The 23,807-nt window shown below is 37.9% G+C and overlaps 1 protein-coding gene across 1 annotated transcript; it reads right to left on the bottom strand.

The window, feature by feature from the left end:
* Positions 1–1,942: 1,942 nt before the first annotated feature.
* Positions 1,943–21,717, bottom strand: LOC105194690. Its single transcript, XM_011159751.3, has 5 exons — positions 16,800–21,717; positions 11,811–12,049; positions 6,313–6,453; positions 5,960–6,097; positions 1,943–5,304 (listed from the first exon to the last, which is right to left on the bottom strand). Exons 1-5 carry the CDS (start codon positions 17,113–17,115, stop codon positions 5,101–5,103), a joined length of 1,038 nt encoding a protein of 345 aa, XP_011158053.1. The 5' UTR covers positions 17,116–21,717; the 3' UTR covers positions 1,943–5,100.
* Between the last annotated feature and the right edge of the window lie 2,090 nt (positions 21,718–23,807).

Below are 23,807 nucleotides of genomic sequence, written 5' to 3'. Positions count from 1 at the left end.
AAGGGCGATTACTTTATAAAAAGAGTATTATACAATACAAATGTAAGAACATACGCGAATTATATGTTAACGATTTTGCATTTTTTGTGCGTGGACATTTTGAAATTCTCCTAACAATAAAATTATTCCCGTGTAATAATATTATAAAACAAGTAAGTAAATTTGTTTATAAAATATATAATAATGAATATAAAATACGCTCAAGTGACATTTCATTGGCACAGTCGATTGTTTGTTTCCGCGACAAGCTGTGAGGTTTAACTCAACTTTTGGAACCTTTTGTTTCGACATTATTGAAAGTTTTCTTGAGGGTCACTAGGATTATAGTGGGAGGATGCCTTTGGGTATTCGAGAATACCTCGACGAAGCGAGGACGAAGAAGGACAGGACGAGTTACACAGCGGGTGATGAAGAAGAATGAATGGTGAGTGGCTCGCTGGAGAAGACTCGCTGTAGCCATAGCTGTCCATGCGGGCGCACTATCCTAATTACAACGAGGTCTGGTATATTTCCTTTTTTTTTTCAAGTTGAAAGGAGCCGAAGTATTTGCCCGAGGCAACGTCGGGGGCTAGATTCCGGACCACTCTCAGGACTCATTTGGAGCGAAGTGCAAAAGGATCACCGTCGGCATATTGCCGCCGTTGATGGAGGAACTGAGAAACGTGAAAGAATAGTAATAGGAGAAACGAAGAGGTAAAACGTATTTCAAAGGATAAAAACGTCGCAGTTTTCCCAGCCATTCATAGCATTGACCGATCTTTTCGGTCTCTTCTCACGTCTCATTCATATCTTGCCCTATGAGATTCGATCGTCGATCCCTACCTGCGCCACCGGCGAAGACACTGGCGCGCCATTCTTCTTTGACGTTCTCTCCGGTATGTATGCGCCAGACTTTTCGAATTCCTTTGCAGAAGCCTCATCGACAACTATCAGTGTCTCATTCGTTTAGTATAACAAATACATTTGTGTTTTGGTATTTGATGCAATCATTACAGTATATTATTTATCATATTGTATTATTATTATAGGCTTGTCCACGATTAGTATTGTTTCCATTAATATAATTTATAACTTAATATATTTAATAATATCTGTTATTAATGATATGTAATATACCATACATGCACACGCAGACGATAATGAGGAATGTTCAAAAAAAAAAAAAAATTCAAGGCAAAACTTGAGTAAAAAATTTCCTTGCAAATTATACGCCGAATAACACAGTATTTTTTCAACAAGCAATTATTCCGATTTCTTATAAAATTATAAAATCGTATTACTCTTTGGCTGTCAAACGCAGCATAGATGGGCTAACGATCTTAATGGCTAGGCAAAACATTGACACCTTGGCGGCGCTCGGAAGACCACCTGGGATGGGGATTCTGAAGGGAAGGCGGGTAGGGATTGTTAAACACAAAATCAGCACGAGAGAAGTGGAAATCCTTATGAGAAAGTAAGTTGGACGAACGATGACAATGAGCTAACAGCGTGCGCAAACACGGCGGCTTGGAACAGAGCCGTACCTGGGCCGATGATCATGTACTTACGCGTTTCCTCTCAAACACCGACGACGTCGACAGCTCCGGAGACACGGCATCGGACACTGATCATGGGAAAAGGCAAATCCCGTTTGGTCAGGTTGAAATATTCGAGCCGAATGCTCGAGCAACACGTGCCAATGATCGAAGAATTGCTTTGTTAAAACACTTGTTTAAAAGCAAATAATAAAATATGCAAAAATGACATAACTAGAAAAATGTTAGAAACAAGTTTGTTCTAATGATTAATGAATAATACACTTCTTTAGTAAGCTAATATTTTGTAGCATTTATTCATCAAATATGAAATATTTCTGAAGTGATTTAAATTTATCTTTTTTTTTTTTAGAGGAAATTGTAGAGGGGAGGGCAAAAAAGGTAATGTTAAATTAACAACGACGAGATATCGAACGATCTTTGGTTTAATATGCTACAACAGAACGAGCATTCTGAGGAGAGAGGCTCGTGTCCAGATTACATATTTATACATAAAATTGTAATTTGCAGTTTATTACTATATTAAACTATATTATCAGATCGTTTGTGTACAATACATGAAGCGATCGCACTAGTAATCCAAATTCAATTTATCTTGTGTCGCGATATATAGAACGCGATTATCCTATTACTAAAATTTTATCTTCACGGTCCTGCACGATATTTTCTTATTTACAATTATGGGAATTATCTAATTTTGCAATAAATGATAACATTTATAGACCGTATATAGCTTCTCACGCTGGTAATTAATCTATATGTTCCATGCATTTTTTACAATTCATATTGTGATAAAAAGAGACAGAGAAATGAGTTCAAAGTGTTATAAAAATTATCAAATCTATTTTTAAAAAACAAATTTAATTTCAATCGACTCTTGGATCTTTAACATTGCTATATTATATTTTCTAAAAAAACATGTGTTTATTAAAATTTGCAAAATCTTTGCAAGATTAATTCAACCTCTAAGAAAAGTACTTATAAAATAATGAATTTATTAGTGCATTCGAGCGTATATTTTTTAAAATAATAAATAATAATTTCAAGAATACAAGTAATAGATAGAAGTTTGATATATAAACATTTAACTACTATTTGTTCTTTTTGTCTCTCTTTCTTTTTCTCTGTCTCTTTTTTTGTTGGAATGGAAGCAAGCGTGGATCGATTCGAAAATAAACGATTAGTCGCCTGAGGGATGTTCTAGGATGCATATCACAGACGCGATGATAAGAAAATAAAAATATATTTTATGCAATGTATGTGTGCGTATAAATAATGATTTGCGCATTAAATTGCGTCGATGATACTTCGGACTTGTACATATGATTTATATGTTGCGACTGACGTGGAAATTAAGTATGATAATGCATATCTGGATGTATTTTTATTTGCAAATGATCGCACAGTAACTTTCTAGTGTAACCGGAAAGGACGATCACACGACTATGTAAGTACCAAAAAAGTTCTTCTGGTATTAGTTTTGAAGACTGCAAGGGGGTAAGATATGTGTGTATATATACAATATATATGCACACACATATTAGAACATGATTTAGCTGATTTAGAAATTTATAAAAATATTTTAAATGGAGTAGATCGTGATATAAAAATGTATATCGTACGCGTAAAAAAATATATATTGATTGTCATAAAATAGTATCATGATGGAATCGTGAATAAAATTATAAATTTGAATTGATGAAGAAAAACTTCATATGTATGATATACCCTGTTGCCAATAGTCTTCAACAGTCTCGCATATTATTAATAAAAAGTCGATGTCTGCATAAAAAAAAAAGATTACGTAAAAGAATATTTTTAAAAGAATAATATCGAGTAAAATATAATACTAGAAGGATCTCATTTGCGCGAGTGAAATAATTGCGATCAAAAGTGCGAAATTAACGAGCCTCGTTAAGTTTCTGATTAGAGTTCTCATACCCTGCGAAGGTACGTCAAGAAGAGAAGCAATAGCAACAGCGCGACACACGACACACGAAATGACGTTCGTCGCGCGGATGCGTTCTTCTCCTTTTGCACGCGATGATAGTAATAATGAAACCCCGCATACTGGCAAAATAATTGCACGTATGTACAGGGTCTTAAATGTGATATAGCCTTCTTTCTTTCATATACACTAGGCACTTTTAAGCTCAACTAGATACTTTAAATACAATTAATCGAAGTGTAAAATCTTTATAAAAATAAAATAAATAATCTGAATAAATATGGATATACTAATATTTCATATATATAATGTTGTATATATAATATCGTATGTACTATATTATATATAAACATATACATATATAGTCAATAAATTATTATATAAGATTGTGTATGGAATATGAATCGCTAGCGAAGAGAGGCCTTTTCAACAGTGTTGTGGGATTTTTGTGTGCATAATGTAACACATACGCTCATCCAATCACAAGAGATCTAAATTACTGCGAGGTTCAAAATATTACGTTTCATTATGAACCTACAGCAAGAGTCTTTTCTATTAGCTACTTTCTTTCCCAACTTACAATCATTTTCATCTTTACGCACTGAGCATAGAATTCGTAATGTTAGGTATCATAAATGTTCATACTACTACGATAAGCAAAACATTACGTGGATATTCATGCTAAAAAAATCAATTTGAAATTTTTCGTGAAATTTTCGTGTGACAACTCTTAACTCTCATCGATCGCCCCAATCTTACGTGTATTATATTTCGTGTAACAATCACTTAGTAGGGCTGATTGTTACAAATCTTATTCGTATTGACAAGTATCACTAAAAATCTTGAGAGCTTAGTGAAAATTAAGCCAATTAAATTACAGCCGTGTTCAATGTTAATAACATGTTGAAAGAACAATTATATCGAGCCTAACGGATATCACGTTCTCAGGTTGTAGATAATCGTGATTGTTATCTCGAGAATTATTTTACGTTCAACGAAAGTTATTTTACATTCGTGTTGAATGATTGAGCCATTGAATCTATACATATATATATATACCTACTTTCTTGCATATAAAATCAAAATTATACGCGCGTTTGTAGGGCATCTTCGCGCGAAATCATAGTTTGTGTGGTATGTGAATATGGATGATTATGTTTATGTTGCCGTGAATTGCAACGGCGAAAGCCTATGGGCCAACGATATGGCGCGGTTTTTTAATCTTTGTTTCCTTTTCTTCTTTACTCTGTTCTGTGTCCGGTACCGCATAATGTACCATTAAAAGAGTGTCGAAGATGATGATGAGATATCGGGAACATTGACGATTTCTATCTCAGAGTGATAGAAGTGGACATTATGATGCGGTATATTAGTCGATTCGACAATATCAATTGTTCCTTATCGTCGATACCAACAAATAACCCAATCCTTGTTGCACATTTTCTCAAAATCGTGTCCTTCCGATGGCATGATAATCAGAAGATGATACTCTCTGCTCCTTCTATCCTCTTCCCTATGTCATCTCAGGAAAATGGAGGCGTCACTAATTTTTCGACATGAGAGACGCCCTGGTAGCCCTTCTTCGGCTTTCGCCGTACAGATCTTTAGGATTGCGCATTATAGGCGTAAACGTAGATGCGAAAATACTTGGATCACGTACTCGAGGCCATTCATATATTCACGGAAAATCAACCAGTCACGCAGGTCACGGAACGTCATATCCGTCATCGTTCGGAAATCAGGCGTCATGACATCTCGAGTGACGTCCGGTCGTCGCGTTACGCTACGCTCTTCTAAAGCAACTTGGATCTCACAAAGAACCTGAGAAAAGAGAAACATTATGATATTAGAAACCATTGTAATATTTGGATAATACACTTGTGTAAATTAATTTCTTAGCTAACAATGGAGGCATTAAAGCAAAGTTTGCAAACGTTTTGCAATCTTTAACATCTATGTACTCTAATTTTATAAATTTAATTCTTATTAATTTAAAGTTGATCGCCGCAAAAGTAATATATCTTATAAATACAAAGCTCAAGGTATAAATATTGTTAACAATTTTCTATAGGTATTGACTGATTTCTGCAGCGATCTTTCAGAATCTGTGTTCTCGAAGTCAACGATGCACATCAAAAATAACTGAAAAAACGCAGGAAACTCCAATAGGAACTTGAGCGCGCCCAAAGCCATTCGCCGGAATGGTCGATAAAATGGCAGTTAGTGACGATCTTTAACGTCTCAACCTTTACGTAAAACGATCGTAAAACTTGGCGAAACGTCTTTTATCGTGCTTGCGGCAACAAAAGGCAGAATAATTCAGGCTAATTGTGCCGATGTTATTGTGAAAGTCGCGCACAGCCGTTCCTTTTTTTTATACCGCACGCCGAGAAAGAACGACAGATCGAATACTTATAGCTCAGCATAATTACTTGGGAAGATAACGGATTTGATCCCGAAATCCGTCTAAACTTACCGCTCGAAGTTTCCATTCGGCTTCCGTGAATTTCTGATGATATTTAGGCTGATAGTCCTTTTGATCCAAGACTACCTGCTCTAAGCCCACCGCATATTTCTGCATATATTCATATGCGTCGACCAGAGCCTTGTTAATCTGAAAATATATAAATCCGAACGCACTATTAATCATCTATTCACAACACGTTATAGGTATATAATATAACGTATAAATTAATTCGTACACGCCACGAAAAAAAATATATTTGAAAGAAATAGATCCATGTATATACGTATGTTTCTAATAAATTGTATTTTAATAGATCGTTAATGCAAATAAAGTGGCACGATGTTATCAGTAGCGTCACGTACATCCAATGTGTCGAGATGCATCTCGTCCAGTTCCTCTCCCAGTTCTTTGGGTATTTCAGATCGTGTAGGCAGCCAAGCGTAATGATTTTTCCTCCACAAATTATGAAGGCTGGCGAAATCCGTCTTGAATGTTTGTCTGATCTGCAAAATCATAGAAGAAAAACGTGGGCACGATTAGATGCGTCGTTTTTTTCAAAAAAGGAGCCGCGGCATCGAAGAAAGATGTGCGGGGCTATATCAAGTTTCCTCATCGTCGTCCTCTTAGCGCATGCAATCTCGCGGAAATTTGAGAAAAATTATTCCGTGTGGGTGTCGCGTTATTGCTATATCGTTCTGCATATCTCTCGTATTCGTTACGCACGGGAATAGATTAAGGTATATAAAGCAATACGTGACAGGCATGTGCAAAAACATGTCGCTGTCATTCTGCTATAGGTAATGTAATCGCGTTTATTTGATAGCAAATCGTTTTCTTCATTAATCAATATTTCTTATGATAATATGCATGTTTTGATGTGATATTGTGCAGTCTTTTTATGAAAGAAAATATATATAAAAATGGAAGTGTATAGCAAGAACGCAATGCGTACAGCAACGTTTGGCGATTCTGAAACTTGACAGCGGTGTATCTCACTGTCACTTTATATTGTTACTTCGCGAAAGGATCACGGACTAGTGCACCGCGCTGCTCTTATTGTATTTCCAGGTATCCGCCAATTGTGCCAGCACTATCGCCAGCGCAAGTACCGACTCGCTCGCGTTAATTTCTGGCGACGGAGCGACGCCACTGGACGTGAGCGAGTTTAGTCACCGATTATACCGTCGTGCAACACCTCGTATACGATCAGTCCTCCCGATATCCCTCGTTCCTGGTACGATGAAAACGCAGCCGCCCGTGCGAACTGCCGCGTGAGTAACGCATGGCAGTTCGTGCCGGTTCTCTACGCGGGAGAGCGCGTGCCACAGGCGGTGGCGACGGCGGCGGCGGCGACGACGACGGCACGCTGACTTTTCGGGAATACCGGCATGGGTCAGCTAACAAAAGCCGATTTAGTCCTTTACCCAGAAATTACTTGGAAACCCGGGCGCCGGCCGAGACACACTAATTGTCCCATCAGGGATCGCTTACATCGGACGAGTCATTATGAATCATCCGTTTAGTCCGGAAGTGCCGCGAGAAATAGAGAGCGAGGGAAACGTGCCACACAGCTTGCGTAACATATTGGAAGTCACTTCTCGCATTTTATTTTCATACGATTCGTAATTTGATATTGGAAATTTTTCCGTTGCACTCGTTGTTACATTCTACGGAATTAATAAATCCCTATAACCGTTACTCTATAAAATAAATGTCGAGCATGTATTGCAAAATAATTATGTAATTTGTATATCATCTTTATTCGTGCTACACGGCACATATTAATAATATTTCAGTTCTGTTCAAGCCTTCGAAGCTATAGAGTAGGTCATCGGCCTCTTGTTATGACAAACAATTGTGATATGGTTTGAAGACTTAAACAACCATTTCACAAAAGAACTTTCGCCTTAATACACGTTGTCCAGTAAATATTGTCGTACATCCTGCACACTCGAAAAGATGACGTGATCTCATTGATCTTATATCTTGGATTGTTTTTAATGTAGATAACGCGTTGCATGCACCATTATCTCAAGCAGGAATGGAAATATATCATCGTACGGTATTACTCTTACTACTCTCGTACGACCTGCGAGTGCGATAATACCTTCGATCGCAAACAACATTCCTAAGAACCATGCTGCGAAGAACTACGCATTGCATAGCTTGATAAATCATATATCTTCGAGGACTGTCCTGTCTAACGCATGTGACGCGGCGGAAAAAAACCAAGTTTATAAATTCACCTGCAGGTTAACGAATAAAAATATCGGCATAGCCAAGTGGAAAGTAAGCATACGTGATGACGACAAATGTGGATTTCGAAGGCACGACAGCGACGGAAATTCGTGGCTGGCGAGGGTAGCCCATAGAAAGGCGGCATCGCGGTAGTCATTCATTAAATTCATTCCCTCGTTATGGCATGTTCGATCGTGTACCTGCGGGCACTCGTGCGCCGATCGGTGATCGGCCCTTCTCACGCCCCGGTCGTTACGAAAGCGTCCAAGAGGATACAAAGATATCTTTTAGGCCCATCATTTTATATCGAAAAATATTAAATACTCACGATGATCGGCTATCAATTGCGTCATCGACTGTTATTGCTAATAATAACGATATCTACCGCAAAGTTTTCTAGGCGCATAGGTATACGTAATGAGGAATTTGATGGGTAATTAAACGGAATTTTACGGTAATTTTGTGTCCTCTAATAAATACATTAACGAGACCTACGCGTCTACCTACAGAGCTCTCCGCTGAACCGGCGACGTTCGTCTTTCCTCCTTTCAGGTGCCGAAAAGAACTCGTTTTCATCATCGCGTTTTATGATGTGTTGGTTACATTCACGCGATGGCTCTCAAGCTGCTCGAAAATCGAGCCACCACAACAATCTTTGTTTTAATGCGATACAGAAAACGGTGCTGGAAGTCACCAAAGTTCCAAAACGATCGCCGCGATCTTTGTTTCGCGTTTCAAAGAGCTTGAATATTCTTCGCGCATTTTCGCTGTGAAATATATAAATACGAAGCAAGATTGCGAGAGCAGGTATGAGCACGGGAAGGTGGTAAAGCGGAACAAAAAGGATAGAATGAAAGGAATTGTCGCTAACAACCACTGGCGGCGGACAAATCTGTGGCGCGGGTCTTTTGTGCCTCGTAAAAGTCTCGTCGGCCACACTGGAGCACGAATAATCGTAAAACCGGGCTGGAAGCTGGCAGGAAGTAGGCTGGCAAGAATAGGTATGGACTCCGCGCGGCGCTGCCGAGGACCCGTCAAAATCAATTAGCCTTTCAGTCTTTCTTCTAGCGCGGCTTCACCGCTGCACCGCTTATTAGAAGTTATAAAATTTCGGTGTGACGACTTCGAGAGCTGATCGAATCGTTCGCGATATCGACGCGTCCTATGGAGATTGTTCTTTGATTCTTCTCGATAGAAAATTTCTAATCGTTGATAAATTTTAACAGCGTCACATCGATTGAACGGGTTGTTAGATTTCTTTCGTTATAGAAACATTGTGTTAAGTTAATTTCAATCTTTGTGACAATAATGCGAATCCGTTTTTACAAGACTTTGCAAGATAGATTGAGCATTCGCACGATCACGATGGTCACACGCGTCCGGAAAATATGTCATTGCGCAAAGGAACGACGCTAGTGGACATTGGAGTACAGCAGTACACCATGATAGGAGATATGTGTCGTATGTATCGAGACAAGTACATGCACTGGCAGGTTGTATATCCGGTCTGGGCTTTAGTATGCAAGCGGTGTGCCAGTGTGTCGTATAGATGCCCATGCGCGGTGGAGAGGGGCAGCTTCCGATTCTGATTTATTGGAATCCACCACTTCCGATATTTTATCCGATTCCTTCACGTACTGGCGTCTGCTCACGCGCGAAAACGCAGACGTTATCCGTCGCGTTATCGCGATTTGCATATTGCAGAGAGTTCGAACTCGATTTATAAATTGTTCAGTCAGCGTATAGAGACGACGAACCGGCGGCGTAGGCGTCATGAGAAAACAATAATTTAGAGATGAAGTGAATGGACGAACAGCAGAAAGACGAGATATAACAGATAGATTCACGGTCGAGTCAACGCTCTAAAGATTTTCAATTATCCCGGAGCTTCTTGGAAACTTCTCGGAAGAATAGTTTCGTCAGTTGCGAGAAATCGCGAGGTCCGCTTCGGACTTTCCTCGCGTTCGCGCCACGCGCGCGAAAGATACATTGGCCATGAGACTTCCGCCGTTCTCAGTATCCTTGGCTAATCTACTCCTTTCTCTCCTTGCCGGTAGACGGCCTACGCTGAACCGATAACGAGCGTTGAACGGTGAAGACACTGGACCACCAGACAGTGTGTCGCCGCAAGTCGATATCAGCGGAGGAAGGCGCCCCTGGAACTCTCAGCCTCGCCGCGAGCATGGAGAGTAACTCGATTCTCCCCTGTCGTCATGTTCAACTATGACTTCATTCCTTCTCCATGCCATCTTTCATGTGTCGCAAGTGGCGAGGCATTTACACGTGCGCAATTTATTGTCTTTCTTGTCAAGGGTAGCAGCGAGTTGCGCGGCCGGTATGATATCGGATTATGCGCTGACTTAGAAAACATCGGTATCCGGTATCGCGCCGCGCGATGATGTAACGGGAACGCTTTTTAACCGCCTTTAGCCGGAGCCTCGGGGCGAAACGGCCCCTACAATGTGAAGAGGCAGAAATACCCTTTCTCGATGCACGCGACGAATGCTAATTTACTCGGTCATATACACGCTTCGCCTAGGTAAACACGCTTTGCGCGAGTGGAGGACGGTCTTTGTCTAGTCTTAACTGATGTTGTTCGGCGATTAATCATGAGTGTTTATTTCTGAGCCTTTATTTAGCGAAACGCCGAATCGTTTAGGAATTAATGACTCGTGCTCTTTCTCGCGTCTTTTTTTTTAATGGTGATCTGAATTTTTTTACATATATTTGAAACACGCCAACCACACAAATGCAGTTACGTCTCGAGCGAATTACACATGAAAAAATCTGATAACCTTTCTTGATAAACGGATGAAATTTGGAATGCGAAACATCATCTCTGTGGTTTTCGAGTTTATCTCTTTTTTTGAATTGCTTCTAGAGAGAAACCTTGAGAAACCGCTCGGGTCTGGTGCGTGATTTATTGTCCTTGACTAGAGATAATAAGGTACGATTGGTCGAGAAGATTCTTTCGAAATAAAAATTTCTCGCTGTCCTATGTATCTATCTGCTTTATAAAATCGATTACTATTTTTAGAATTCAAAATACAGTCGCAACTTTAAAAATACAATATCTGAATAAAGTAAGAAATGAAGCAAAGAATAAACAATTATCAAATTGTTAGACAAAATATAATATAAAAATTTTACAATGTAATATATTTAATGCAAAGGGTAAATTTAACAATAACTGTGCTGAAATCAAATTTACATATACATTTTACAAATTTAAAGTAAGCCATAATATTCATTACTATATTTTTTCAATAGACAAAAACAAAATTACATTTAACGAGGCGTGTTTTAATCAATGTAAAGACACTGCACTATTTACATATCAGGATCTTCTTGAAAGATCTATGTGACTCGTGGAACTGCGATCGAACGTTTGGATGACCGGAAGTACTACCATAACCGTCTTCCGCTCGAGGTTTCCTCACTCCACCTGATCCCCTCTCAGAGGTCACATCGATAATTATCGAAGAATTGATGGGTTTAATAAAATCACCGATATCGACGTGAATTACGATAGATACACGCGGAAAGAGAGAAGATATGCATCCAAAACTCTCCAAGAGGACGACAAGGCGAGGAAGAGAGAAATAAGTGTTCTGTTACTTACAAAATCGTCTCTAAAAAGTTGCGCGTGCTTCAATGCTGTTCTCGCTTGGAGTACTATTTGATTGAGAAGATCATGGTCCTCCAACTGAGCAATGTCCGGATTGGAGCCGTTTGTTCGTAATTTGGTAGAGACGCCACAGGGATTCACCCATTTCATATCATCCGTTTTGCTGGATGAATTCATGGCGGGAGCACTTCGCACCGATAGCGCTAGCAGTATCAGCAATGCACTGCCTAACCCTGGAAATAGAAATATTCACTTTAGATTTCTTGTCCTAACAGTCTTGTTCTAACAGTTACTATAGATATAATTAAATTATAGATTAATATATCTACTATAATAATATTCATAATGTGGAATCCGTTTTTATTCTAAAGCACAACTATAATAACCGGCTAATTAAATATTAAAATATTTTCTTAGATAAAATTGCAATTGACTATAACAAAGAACACTTTCTTTTATGCATTATGTATACATAATAATCAGTACGATTTATAAGGTATATTTTTTAAAAATTGTATCGTCTTGCCATTTCAAATAATATATACAATAGTAAGTTCTACAAAGATTGCGGAAACAATTACATTAAAATATAGTTCCATCGAAGATCCGTATATAGGGGCGAACGAGTGCCATGGGATTGGACCCATTTCGCGATGAAGATTAACTTGTGTAGGGGCATCATTAACGGAATTGTCTGAGTCTTAAAAAAAAAGAAAAAGCCGAAGATACTGCTCAATGTTCGGTTGTAATCACGATTTGACGTGAGAGCTGCGAGATGCCTGCGTGAAATTATCATTGAGCTTCCGGCTCATTGGCCCTCTGTTTCCACCCTCGGGGACTCACTCGTCGATAGTAAGCGCCTAAATGGTAGATTCCGATCGGGCCCGTCTTATGATCATCCGGCAGTTTCAAGATCACCGCACGTCGAATTACGTCCCCGCGAATTCGTCGTCGCATTATTACGCGAGTTACGACCCTTGATGAGGGGCCTCGGATCACGTGCAGCGGTACGACGACAAACCATCAACAGTTGCGTACGCATTTGAAGGATGTATAACGACGGGAAGCCACCGCATACAACGTGTTGCCTGCGTTTAATCCATGTTCCCCTCCCACCCCCCTCCTCTCTTTACCACCGTTTCAAAGGAGTTTCAAAAAATCGAACGATGCATACATTGAACGGACACTGTTAAGTGTTATGTTTATTTCAAGCTAAATCAAATTTTCACGATATTCTACATTTGTCAATATTATAAATTCTATTAGTTACTTGTACATATTTATACCAAAACTCGTGTTTTTTTTTCTTCTGAAGTCAATCATGATCTATAATAAGAACATTAGGTGATAAAAATCTGTTTTTTTTTTTTTTTTGTTAATTGACTTTATCGATATTATTTGACAATGTTTATCGTGTTTCGACACTTATGACGGACTATCAGTAATGTCCTAATTCCAAAACAGTGAAAAAAATCGTCTCGAAATACTGAAGAGTCAAAGTTTTATATAGCTTCGGCTCTTCGATTTGTATCGTTAGTTGGACGGGACGAACAGGCGCGCGACCGAAAACCGGAGGTGTGTCGCACCAACCACAGGCGCTAACGAATTTAATTTTAATGTGCATGAACGCATGATGCAGTCGACGGACGCGCCGTACAAACGAAGGGAGACAGAAATGCAGACGGAAAAAGAGCGAGATGTAGAGAAAACGAGGAGTGGGACGGGGCATGGGGAGACGCCTCGAACACTTAACGCATATTAATGAGCGGCTCTTAAGTGCGTTCTGCGTTGCGATGAGAGAGCAATTTGCCGCAGGGAAGTTTGCGCCCCAAAGTGATGGCGCAAAACGGTGTCGGCCAACGGCGGCGACACATTGCCATAATTTTTAACGCGAGCACGATACGTTACTAATTTGCAGAACCGCAAAGGCGCGATAAGCGTTAATTGCGACTAATATCTGCTGGAATTTGTATTTTCATATAGATAGGTCGTGCAACCGTCGTCTACGATACGTCGAATAAAAAATAAGAAACAAACAGGAAGTGAATTTGGTGCATTGTCGTTGCGATGACGCGTATTATAAAAGCATGTTGCCTCGATTCCTATTTTTAGTAACTATAATAGCCCAATACGTAGCGATAGAAGCATATTTTTATTTTCAGCACAGAAAGAAGAGAGAGAAGTATTCTCGAAAGGACGACAATCCTCGCGGAAAGCGTCCAATTAATGTCTGCTAATGATGTTAGGAGAAACACGTGTGTACCTGCAATATACTTTTCGCCCATATACGAAAAAGATTGTGTGTCTCGAGAAATAGCCGTTCGTATTGCAAGTATTTTTATCGCGCCGCAAAGCAGTAATCCACGTAAATGATCTCGACTATCAATCGTATTTCCTTACTCGTCGCTCAAAGACATCGCGCGTTTACTTTCTCTTATTTCTTTAATTACTTCGCCTTTTTTTTCTCTCTTGGAACGTTTAATTGCTATGCGATTAGTGTTCCACGATCGGTCAAATTTGTCAGCGGAGAAAGGAACACGATATTATAGACGTACTTTCAAACAAGTTCTCATTTTCGAGAAGAAATTCAAAAGCCGGTTGCAAGATCTTGCCGTTCAAAACTCTTACTCTTGCCTAATTCAGGAAATTCGCGAACTTAATTGTTTTTCACAGAAATACGTCGATATACTGATATTGTCCATGGTGAAAAACTATTATTGTTCTATCGCTAGTAAACATTATTTTTTGAACGCATAGATTTGTCAATCCATCATGTAACAAATACCTCCTTAATTTGCTTGATTCTCTAAAAAGGAAACGGATTAAATCTAAATATATTAAAAATACACCCTTCTCTCTCGTCACGGTCACTTTATTTTGTCAATCGAGAAAAGAGATAATTTTCGGAACATTCATAGACTTTAGTGCTATTTTACTCTCCTTCATACTTTCCCTGGTACCGTCTACATATTGCCGATACCGCGAGGGCCTACCTCAACGACGACTCTCAACGACGGCGTTCCATCGAAATTCCTAAGAACCCGCGGCCGCGTTGAAAAAAGTATGGCGCGCAAAGCCGGTGAACACCGGTGCAAAGCGCATCTCTGCTGTCGGCTAACAAGAAAGACGGTGAAAAATGCGGTAATGACGCACTGTCCTCGCATTGCTCGCGACAATTATACCCCATTACGCCCGACCCGCTACTCCCTTTTCTTCCGTTCGTGTCTACGGACTGAAGCACGTTGCGGTAGGTCGCAATACGCGGCGCGCATATACGTTCGACAATTTATTACAGATTATTCCCTGTCAATTCCTCATTGACATAAAAGAATGGCGCGTTAGGTTGCCACTGTCATAAATATGAAGTTATCGACTTGTGCTAAAAAAGTTCCGTTTTACTTAACAATGAGACGGACGAAATGCCATATATTTTCTGATTATTAAGTACAAAAGTATCTGGACATCTAGCCAAGATGTCTAAAAAATGAACCACCCGATTCGTCTTTTCACACAGTTCGTAGAACCTAAGGATTTAAACCACCTGTAGGACCATCGCTGTTCAACAGGTGGGCGGACGGAGGCAAATATACCACACGTCCTGGCACGTGCCGTATTTTGAATTCATTCCGGGAAATCCAGAGCTCCTACATATTATACATCTTTCTTGATTTTACTAAGAAGTTGGAGGGAGCAGAGATAAAACAGTAAATAAAAACGCGTATAGACACAAGATTCGCAAACTTGTAAACGAAGAATCGATAAGGAGGACCGTTACAAGGCGGATGACTAATACGCACATCGGCATGCTCGAAAATGACGTCAAAGTCGTAAGAGAGAATGACATGAGCGACGGTGAACTGAATAAAAGGAAAAGTGTAATATCACGTTTCTATATTGTATATCGCATCTTTTATCTTTTTATCGACACGAAAAGTAGATATTTATCTACTAAACTATATATTTCTACATTTTAGCGTTATAAAAAATATCAGAATATCAGAGCACGCAAAGACATATTATAAAAAAAAAACTGTTAAAATAATAATTTTTGTGAGTTATAAAAAAAAGTTCTAACCAAACAAAACCACGTATATTTGTAAATCGATGAGTGTACTTAGCACTCAGTGTTCTCTAATAGCACTTATCACAGGACAACCATCGTTTAATGATTAAGGTTTCGAGACACACGCGGGTTTTACCATCAGGTCATATTGTTCTGGGTGCAGATTTGCGAGTCACAATCAAGTTTATCGACGTTAGCCAAGTAATAGGATTTCTAGTTCTACTTTTACACATACGAATCGGTATTTCTTATTTTGGATTGTGACTAACGTATGAAAATTCATGGAAAGTTTGGCTGAATCCTAGGGGTACAACATTTATATTTGGTAGATATCACGAAGATCAGCCTATATTTCCGCGTCAATGTTACGAAAGGTTAATAAGGAGTGAGGGACATAAACAACTGACTTGATGCAAATGAAGCAAATCCTGATATGATTTCTAAATCAATTCGGAGAAAGCCTTGCAACCGGAAAGAGGATGCAACTTTTATATTGACAACGTCCACGCTGCTAGATAGAACAGTACGATGCAACACCCGAAATATTATTAAAATAATTATGTAATGCATTTTGCTACATTGTCATCACAACCTCAAATCAATCGACGTAGCATATATTGTCTGCATATAAGAATACAATAAAGGTATTTTTTTCACGTGTCAATCAATGTTGCATCTACAGCCCGTTTGATAACGTATTAAAGTATTATAATATACATGATATTTTGATGTGCAATGTATTAATCGGCAATTTTTAAATGTAGAAAATTTTGATTTATTTTTTAATTTAGTTAAAGCAAATAATATTAATTTTACAACGTTAACATTTGCAATATCGACGTTCATTCGCAATTACGGTTGCTAGCATCAAGTGCTGTGTAATCTATAATTGTTTATATGTGATGGTAACATCGACTTACTTAGAGATCTGAGTACGCTGAAGGATGCATTAGAATGTCGTGTTCTCCGATCGTGATAAAATGTTGGCATGAGATGCGAATCACTCTTTTTCTCTCGTTTAAGCGTTTTCGCGGTTATCGCTCTGATGCAATGATGTCTCGTGACAATGTCGTCCTGATATTTAGTCTGTTGCAAAGACGGGATCGCCGACTTCGATGTCAGCGCGTTGACTCGCATGGTATGGTCATGGACCCGGTGGGACGTAGTCCTCTGATCGCGGGCGAGTATGATCTCCATTGGCATCGATTGATTCTCTATCGCGTTCTTCACAATCATCGTGATCGCATAGCACTATCACGTGGGCACTCGCGAACGCACAGCCTCAAGGCAGGAGTAAAGCCGGTGTACTCCTCACGGGTCTCTTCACGTCAGCGATGTATATAAGTAATAGATACACGTGCGTTATATACATATATATCTGCATATGTATATAGACATGGATACTGTGAACGGTGCGTATGAATGTGCTCAGAAACGTTCGGTCCTACGTTACGGCACCGATTCCGATTACTCGAAGGGTTGTCACAATCGAAAAACAGTCTGCACAGATTCACAATCCGTTTGGCACTGGTCCCAGCACACGCGATGCACTGATTCTTATATGAGGGGGGTAGAGGGGTTGTGGAATCCTGAGAGAGAAAGAGGGGGGGGGGTGGGTGCTTGATAAGGTGGCGGGGGTATTCAAGAAAAAAAAAAAGAATCAGAGAGATATCCACTGTTAAGGGTGGCCCTCGTGCGTTTTCCTCTATTTTTTTTTTACGTTTCTCCCTCTCTGGTTGTCCCCTTCACTGTTACTTCCTCGCTCCCGATCGTCTGTTTCCTTCCTTTATCGTTTCCCACGCCTTCACAGGGGCCTTCATGTGTTTCACTTTCTAATTAAAAAGGTAAGTTTGCTTTGGAAAGATGCTGGACGGTCACTGAATGATTTGTCGTATCCGAGGTACGGAGGAAGAGAGACGCGGTCAATCAAGCGAATAGACAGGATAAGAAGGCGAGCGAAGCAAATCGTTTGTCGTTATAGTAGGAGTGAGCTTGTCTAAGGGGGAACGGTAGTGGTGGTCTATCCGTCTGCCTTGGACGTACGTAGGATCGCCTCTCGCTGTCGTGCAGTCTTTATCTATTGTATTCTCTTTCGTCCCCTTTCCGTTGTCTTTTTCCCTTTCTTTCTTCCTTCCTCCCTCTTTCTTCCTGTTCGAAGAACAGCAACTCTTTCACTCTTTCTATCACCTCGTGCGCCCCCGGTGTATGACTGTCAGTGTATGGTACTGGCCACTCCGTCGACCGGTGCCTATATACGATTGTCTGTAAAGTCACCGAGCACGTGGCCCGCACCCCGCTTTCGGCCGATCTTCCCACCATTCCCGCCCTTCCTCGATCACCCGCGCTTAGTTGCTCACCTCTTCTCGTCTTATATTCTTTCTCCTTCTCTTCGTCAACGTCGCCGCCACCGCCACCTCCTTCGTCCATCATCTCTTCCCTTCTCCTGCACGTTGGTCCTCCAACGCTACCCCCACTATTTAAGATCTGGTAGTACAGGACTCACGACTCATTCATAACTCCCCGCGATCAACTTTGTATCCCCTCCTTAATCTGTCCCCACTATGTGTACGTAGTAGGCAATACTCATCCAACGATGCTAACGTCGACTCACGATCGACCTGCCGTACATTATAGTTTCATCTCTCGAGCCTCTCTGGTGATTTCGAGCATCTCAAATGGATACTGAGATTTATTGCACTTGGCAATTAAAATTTGTTAAGATTGATTTGAGATCCAAGTATCGTGAAGAGATGACTCCATTTTATTTTATGTATTATACATGTATAAGACTAAAAGTTCTTAACATAAAGTTTCAATTCGAGGAAAAAGAAAATCCTCTATTCAAGAGAACAAAGTATGAAATATTTAGATAAGTAGTTGCATCAATATTCTTAAATGTTTTCCGATTATACATCTCCATAATTTATTATTTGTCTAATAAATTATTTACTTTGTCGAAGCAATTTTGTTTGTAAGCAAAATCTACTTTAACACATATATATTGATATCACTTGTTAAAATTAAGCAATTTGCAATATAATGATAAGATGAAAATAGAATTAAAATAAAAATGTTCAGTTATTATATTGAAATCGTAATTACGCGAAAGATATCCTTGTTGGCACGTGAACACTTTTTTCGTCCTCACGTCGTAGAACTGTACGTAGTTGATTCATGTTCTTCGTAAAAATCGCAACATATAAATGTATTGTTACAGATAAAATGAATCTGTCGATAAAGGTAATTATAGCATAGAAACATTCCGCCTGTGTAGAGCGCGCATGAATGTGTGCGTCAGTAGCGCGGCCATACGCGCGATTCCGCTAATTGTCGACGAAGGCGTGACACGATTCGTTATCCCCGGTCGAGAATCTCTTACGTCCGTAGCATCTTCGTTATCATTGTGAAAAGTTCATGGCATTAATGAACGATGTTAATAATGGTAGGTCGCGATTCTTCGTCACGGCAACGTCAGTACGTGCATATATGTTTCCGTAGACACAACAATGATGCTGATAGTATTGATGATGACGTTAATACTAACTATTACGATGTATTTCGCCATTTCTATGCAACAATATCGTTGTCAGATGTTGACACTATTAGATAAAAATATTTTCAGAGTCAAAGCTTGGTACGACTGCATACGAGATATTATTTTTTATATTCGTATTCGTATTTCTTCTACTTTGTGATTCGTGAATTTGATATGTATTTTAGCTTTCTTGCCATGTATGTGGCCAATTGATCTTCATATCAATTTTTAAAATTATCCGATATAGATGCAACTTGTTTGCAGAACGGGAAGATTTCCACCTGATCAAGCGATCCAGGTTCTCCTCTCGCGCTTCAAATTTTCTCACCGCAGCGCACACACTCCCCACCCAAAACTACGTTCATATCCTCTTTTACCTCCCACTTAAAGTCAGTGATGACGTCTCCTTTCACTAGCTCTTGAATGCTTACGTACATTCATACCTCCGTATTACTGAAGTTGGAAGTTCGCACGCCTGTGACAAATCGGCCGTACTTCCGAAAGGATTTTCTCAGAATGAATGCCGGATCCTCGGGACAAGATAAAATTCCGACTGACAAATATTTTTGGTGAATCTGGTCCGACTAATTACAGACGAAGAGATTCTAAGGAGATTTTCAATTAATTATTGTGATGGAGTTAATTATATATAATACGCGTGCTTGCCGTTGCGTACCGTGATAAATTAATTACAATAATTGTACAGTCATCTTCAAGGCAATAGAATATATGTTTCCATTGATTATTAAATGTAAAACAAAGATATTTTTAATCAAAATTGTTTCGTTGATATAAAATAGTTTTGTAAAGAATTTTTAATAAACATATGAGATATACAATATAGTGCCCGATTTGCATCAACAGACACTCCAAAAAGTAGAACTATGCAAGAGGCTTGTAAATTTTAAGTCTCCGATTGCATCACGTAACGTAATCAATGAACGGCACAATAGATTTTTTATCTTTTTAAAGCCTTGCTTAATTAATTTTCGTTAGATTAGCTTTATTTAATTTTTGCTATCAATATTTACGGAGAAAATGTAAAGTAATATGGTCTAGAATTCTAATAAATTTTATGGAACTGGAAGGTCCATATAAAGACAGGCGCCCACTTATGCACAATTTACTTTTCTCTTTTGCAAAATAATAATCGCTTGAATGAATTTACTATAATTGTAATGTACTTTTCATTTTACGTCTTTGGTATCTTTATTTATTTTCAAGTAAGTAAAGTTTGGTCGTAAGTTCGGCAAAAATAGCCAGAATATTTTTACTATTTTTGCAATGTAAAAATTACTCAAAGTTACTAAAAAATTAATTATTTTTTTCTGTGTAGCTTTTTTTTGTATTACCTGATTAAGAACTTGCTAAGATAATTAATAATTTGTTCTTTAATTTTTTTTTTACTTTTATGAATTGTAACAAGTTACAAAAAAATTTTGCTTAATATATTCAAGAAACGTTTACATTTAACATGTCACAAACAATTTTTAAAATCATCTATTGAAATAGCACTAAAAGAACTTGACTTAATTACATCTAATACATTTTTTATTTCTCAGATACTAGCAGATATTTTAATTTATTATACATTTATATTTATATGTTTTTATGAGATGTCCTAAAAACGTTCTCAGGATGTTCTTTGGATAAAGTGTGTAGGTTCACACATGTGTATACATAAGATTTCTTGGAAATGGTCATTATTTATAATAATTAACCGGAACCAAAAATTGTATTATGAATACGGTACACCTGTTCATTTTAAGTACGCGAGACTTTCCTAGTAACAGATTATAACAGATCAAAAGAAATAAAATCGATAAGGAACATTTAAAATGTACTTTATAAATAATTTTTTTTATTTGATTTTTAATAAAAAAATAAAATTTTGCAAATTTTGTAACAGTCATTTGTTTATAAGGGACACATTGCAGGTATTCATGCGATCATATATGTTGACAGAAAGCAATTTCTGCTGTATAAATTACTGGCAGAAAACGTCGATACTAATTATCCTTTCTTACACAGATAAAATCGGTACAAATTATGAACCATTATTAAAACAACGTAGCACAAAGCACGAAGATATGGATACCAAAAGAGTCATCAATAAATGACCTAAATTAACAAAGCGACATGTATACCGTTATAGACGAATTAAATCGATAAGAAGAGAATACAGAATTTATCGAGAATTGTTATGCACGCGCGCGATGAATACTATCTAATGCTTAAAATAAATATTTCTTTTGCGAAAAAAATTAGACTTTTACATTTTATATTCTTTTAAAATTATTTAAGTTAATAAACATACATATAAATATGTATTAAAATTAAATAGAATTATTAAAAAGTTCAACAATAATAATGCATGTTTTATGTCAGATATTTTAATATAAATTGAGTTTTAATGTTCAGTGTTTAAATATATATCTATATATCTCTTGAACAAATATAATATTGTATCAAACAAATATAATATACGAATATATTAAAAAAATATATTTATTGATAATTTTTTTATATTTTTTATGTAATTTCTGTGCAAAATTTACCTATAGATATTTAGAATATTGTGCTTATTAATTGGCGCATTAGTTAATGAAAAAGCATTCACGAACATGAGACATTGGGAGACGCATTTTAATTTGAGGAGTGCTCTACGTGACTGTTCTCATGGTTTCGCCTATCAATATTCGATTTCGCATAAGAGATCACGTACTATGCAAAACCATTATGTGCTCGTAATACGACATAACAGAATGGTATAGAGAAAGATGAATTAAATACTGCGTGAATACCATGTAACATATGTGCATGTATGCACATCATATCATGGATGAAGGTAAACCATAAAAATTTATCCTCAATAATAAGTAATATGTTGAATTTTTTTTATTTCTTTCTTATTTATTAAACTGTTCAACTCTCTAACGTCTATCATTAAATAATATTAAATCCGTGCATTTTTTTGTTATTTGCAATATGCTGATAAAAAATCAAAACTTGAAATTCGATAAACGTTTAAATCTCATGTAAAATTTTTCTTTGCTTACATAAAATGTATTATTGCACCTTGCTCTTTCATTTTTTATTTATCGCATGTGATACGGCGCCGGCGCGTCCTGTTCTTCGAACGTACGTGATTTCCTAATGAGAGTGTAAGAATAACATTGCGGCGTGTACTGAAAATGTGGGTAGTGTACTTGAGGAATTTTTAGATAAAAATATTTTTCACAGTATGTACGATCTCATTTGAATTTCGATATGTTATCATCCTGAGAATCGCGTTTAAACAACAAAAATTCTGCATTCCAAAGTAATTAGTCTCATCTAACTTTCTCGCTTTACACGATATTCGATGTCTTATACAATTTCTAAAAATAAAAACAGCAAATTTTTTTGCTCTCCCGAAATAGTATGCAAATATTTATTACAAATAAAAAAAATATTTATTACAGATAATTTACACAAAAATGATGAATGATTCTGTTATACAAATTGATGATTTATTATTCCTGATTCTCGTTCCGCAAACTACGTTCGTTCTAAATTGTAGCTTTAAAAATGATGCTAATCATCTAAGATGGATGGGTTCATGTTTTAAGAAATCGACTGTGATTCGTGACGACAATACCACATATATTTCCTGTCAGAAGTATGCATACGTTTCCTTCCGTTCAAAGTTTACGATGGGGCCAGAGAGAGTTAAGTGGTGACTATACCGGAGTTTACGCAGAAAATGCACGCAGTCACGTGACCCGTAAGCAAAAAAATAATGAAACGAGAGCCAAGCAGAACGTCCTATTTAATTAATGAGTCAATGTGATCATTGCTTCACTGGAATCGTACGCATTTTCTGCCGAAACTGGAATGCGTGATGCGTACGCAGGCCGCGTGTGACGAATCTATCCTTGCCGGCTTCTACAAGATTGACACATAGGACTCGTTACTTATGGAAATTAGTCTAATTTCGTATCGCGGTTGGCCATTATGCTCGTAGTCACGCATCAACGCGTAATGCCTATCATCATAACCGATAATCACTTCGATGGAAATACAAGAGGAGAATCGCGGGAATTGCGCGCAACGAACATGTGCGCGCAACGCCGTAGGATGGATATCGAGATATATTGTTTTTCACGGGTTCAAAGGGTTCAAAACTGTGTAATGTAAGTTATAAAAATGTATTCTTAATCGTATGTGTGTTCCAATCGCTTGATGCGTAAAAGAAGAAAATTATTCTACCAAAGCTAATGATTATAATTAATCAATATTTTGCATCAATTGTAATACATACGTATACACATATGACATAATATTGATTTATACTGTGAAATATATTAATCGCATTTTATATTTAAATAAAAAATATCTAAAATATGACAGT

The sequence above is a fragment of the Solenopsis invicta genome, chromosome 16, assembly GCF_016802725.1.
Source record: "Solenopsis invicta isolate M01_SB chromosome 16, UNIL_Sinv_3.0, whole genome shotgun sequence".
NCBI classification, from domain to species: Eukaryota; Metazoa; Arthropoda; class Insecta; order Hymenoptera; family Formicidae; genus Solenopsis; species Solenopsis invicta.
Note: the sequence above shows the minus strand (reverse complement) of the source record. Positions and strands in the feature narration are given on the sequence as shown.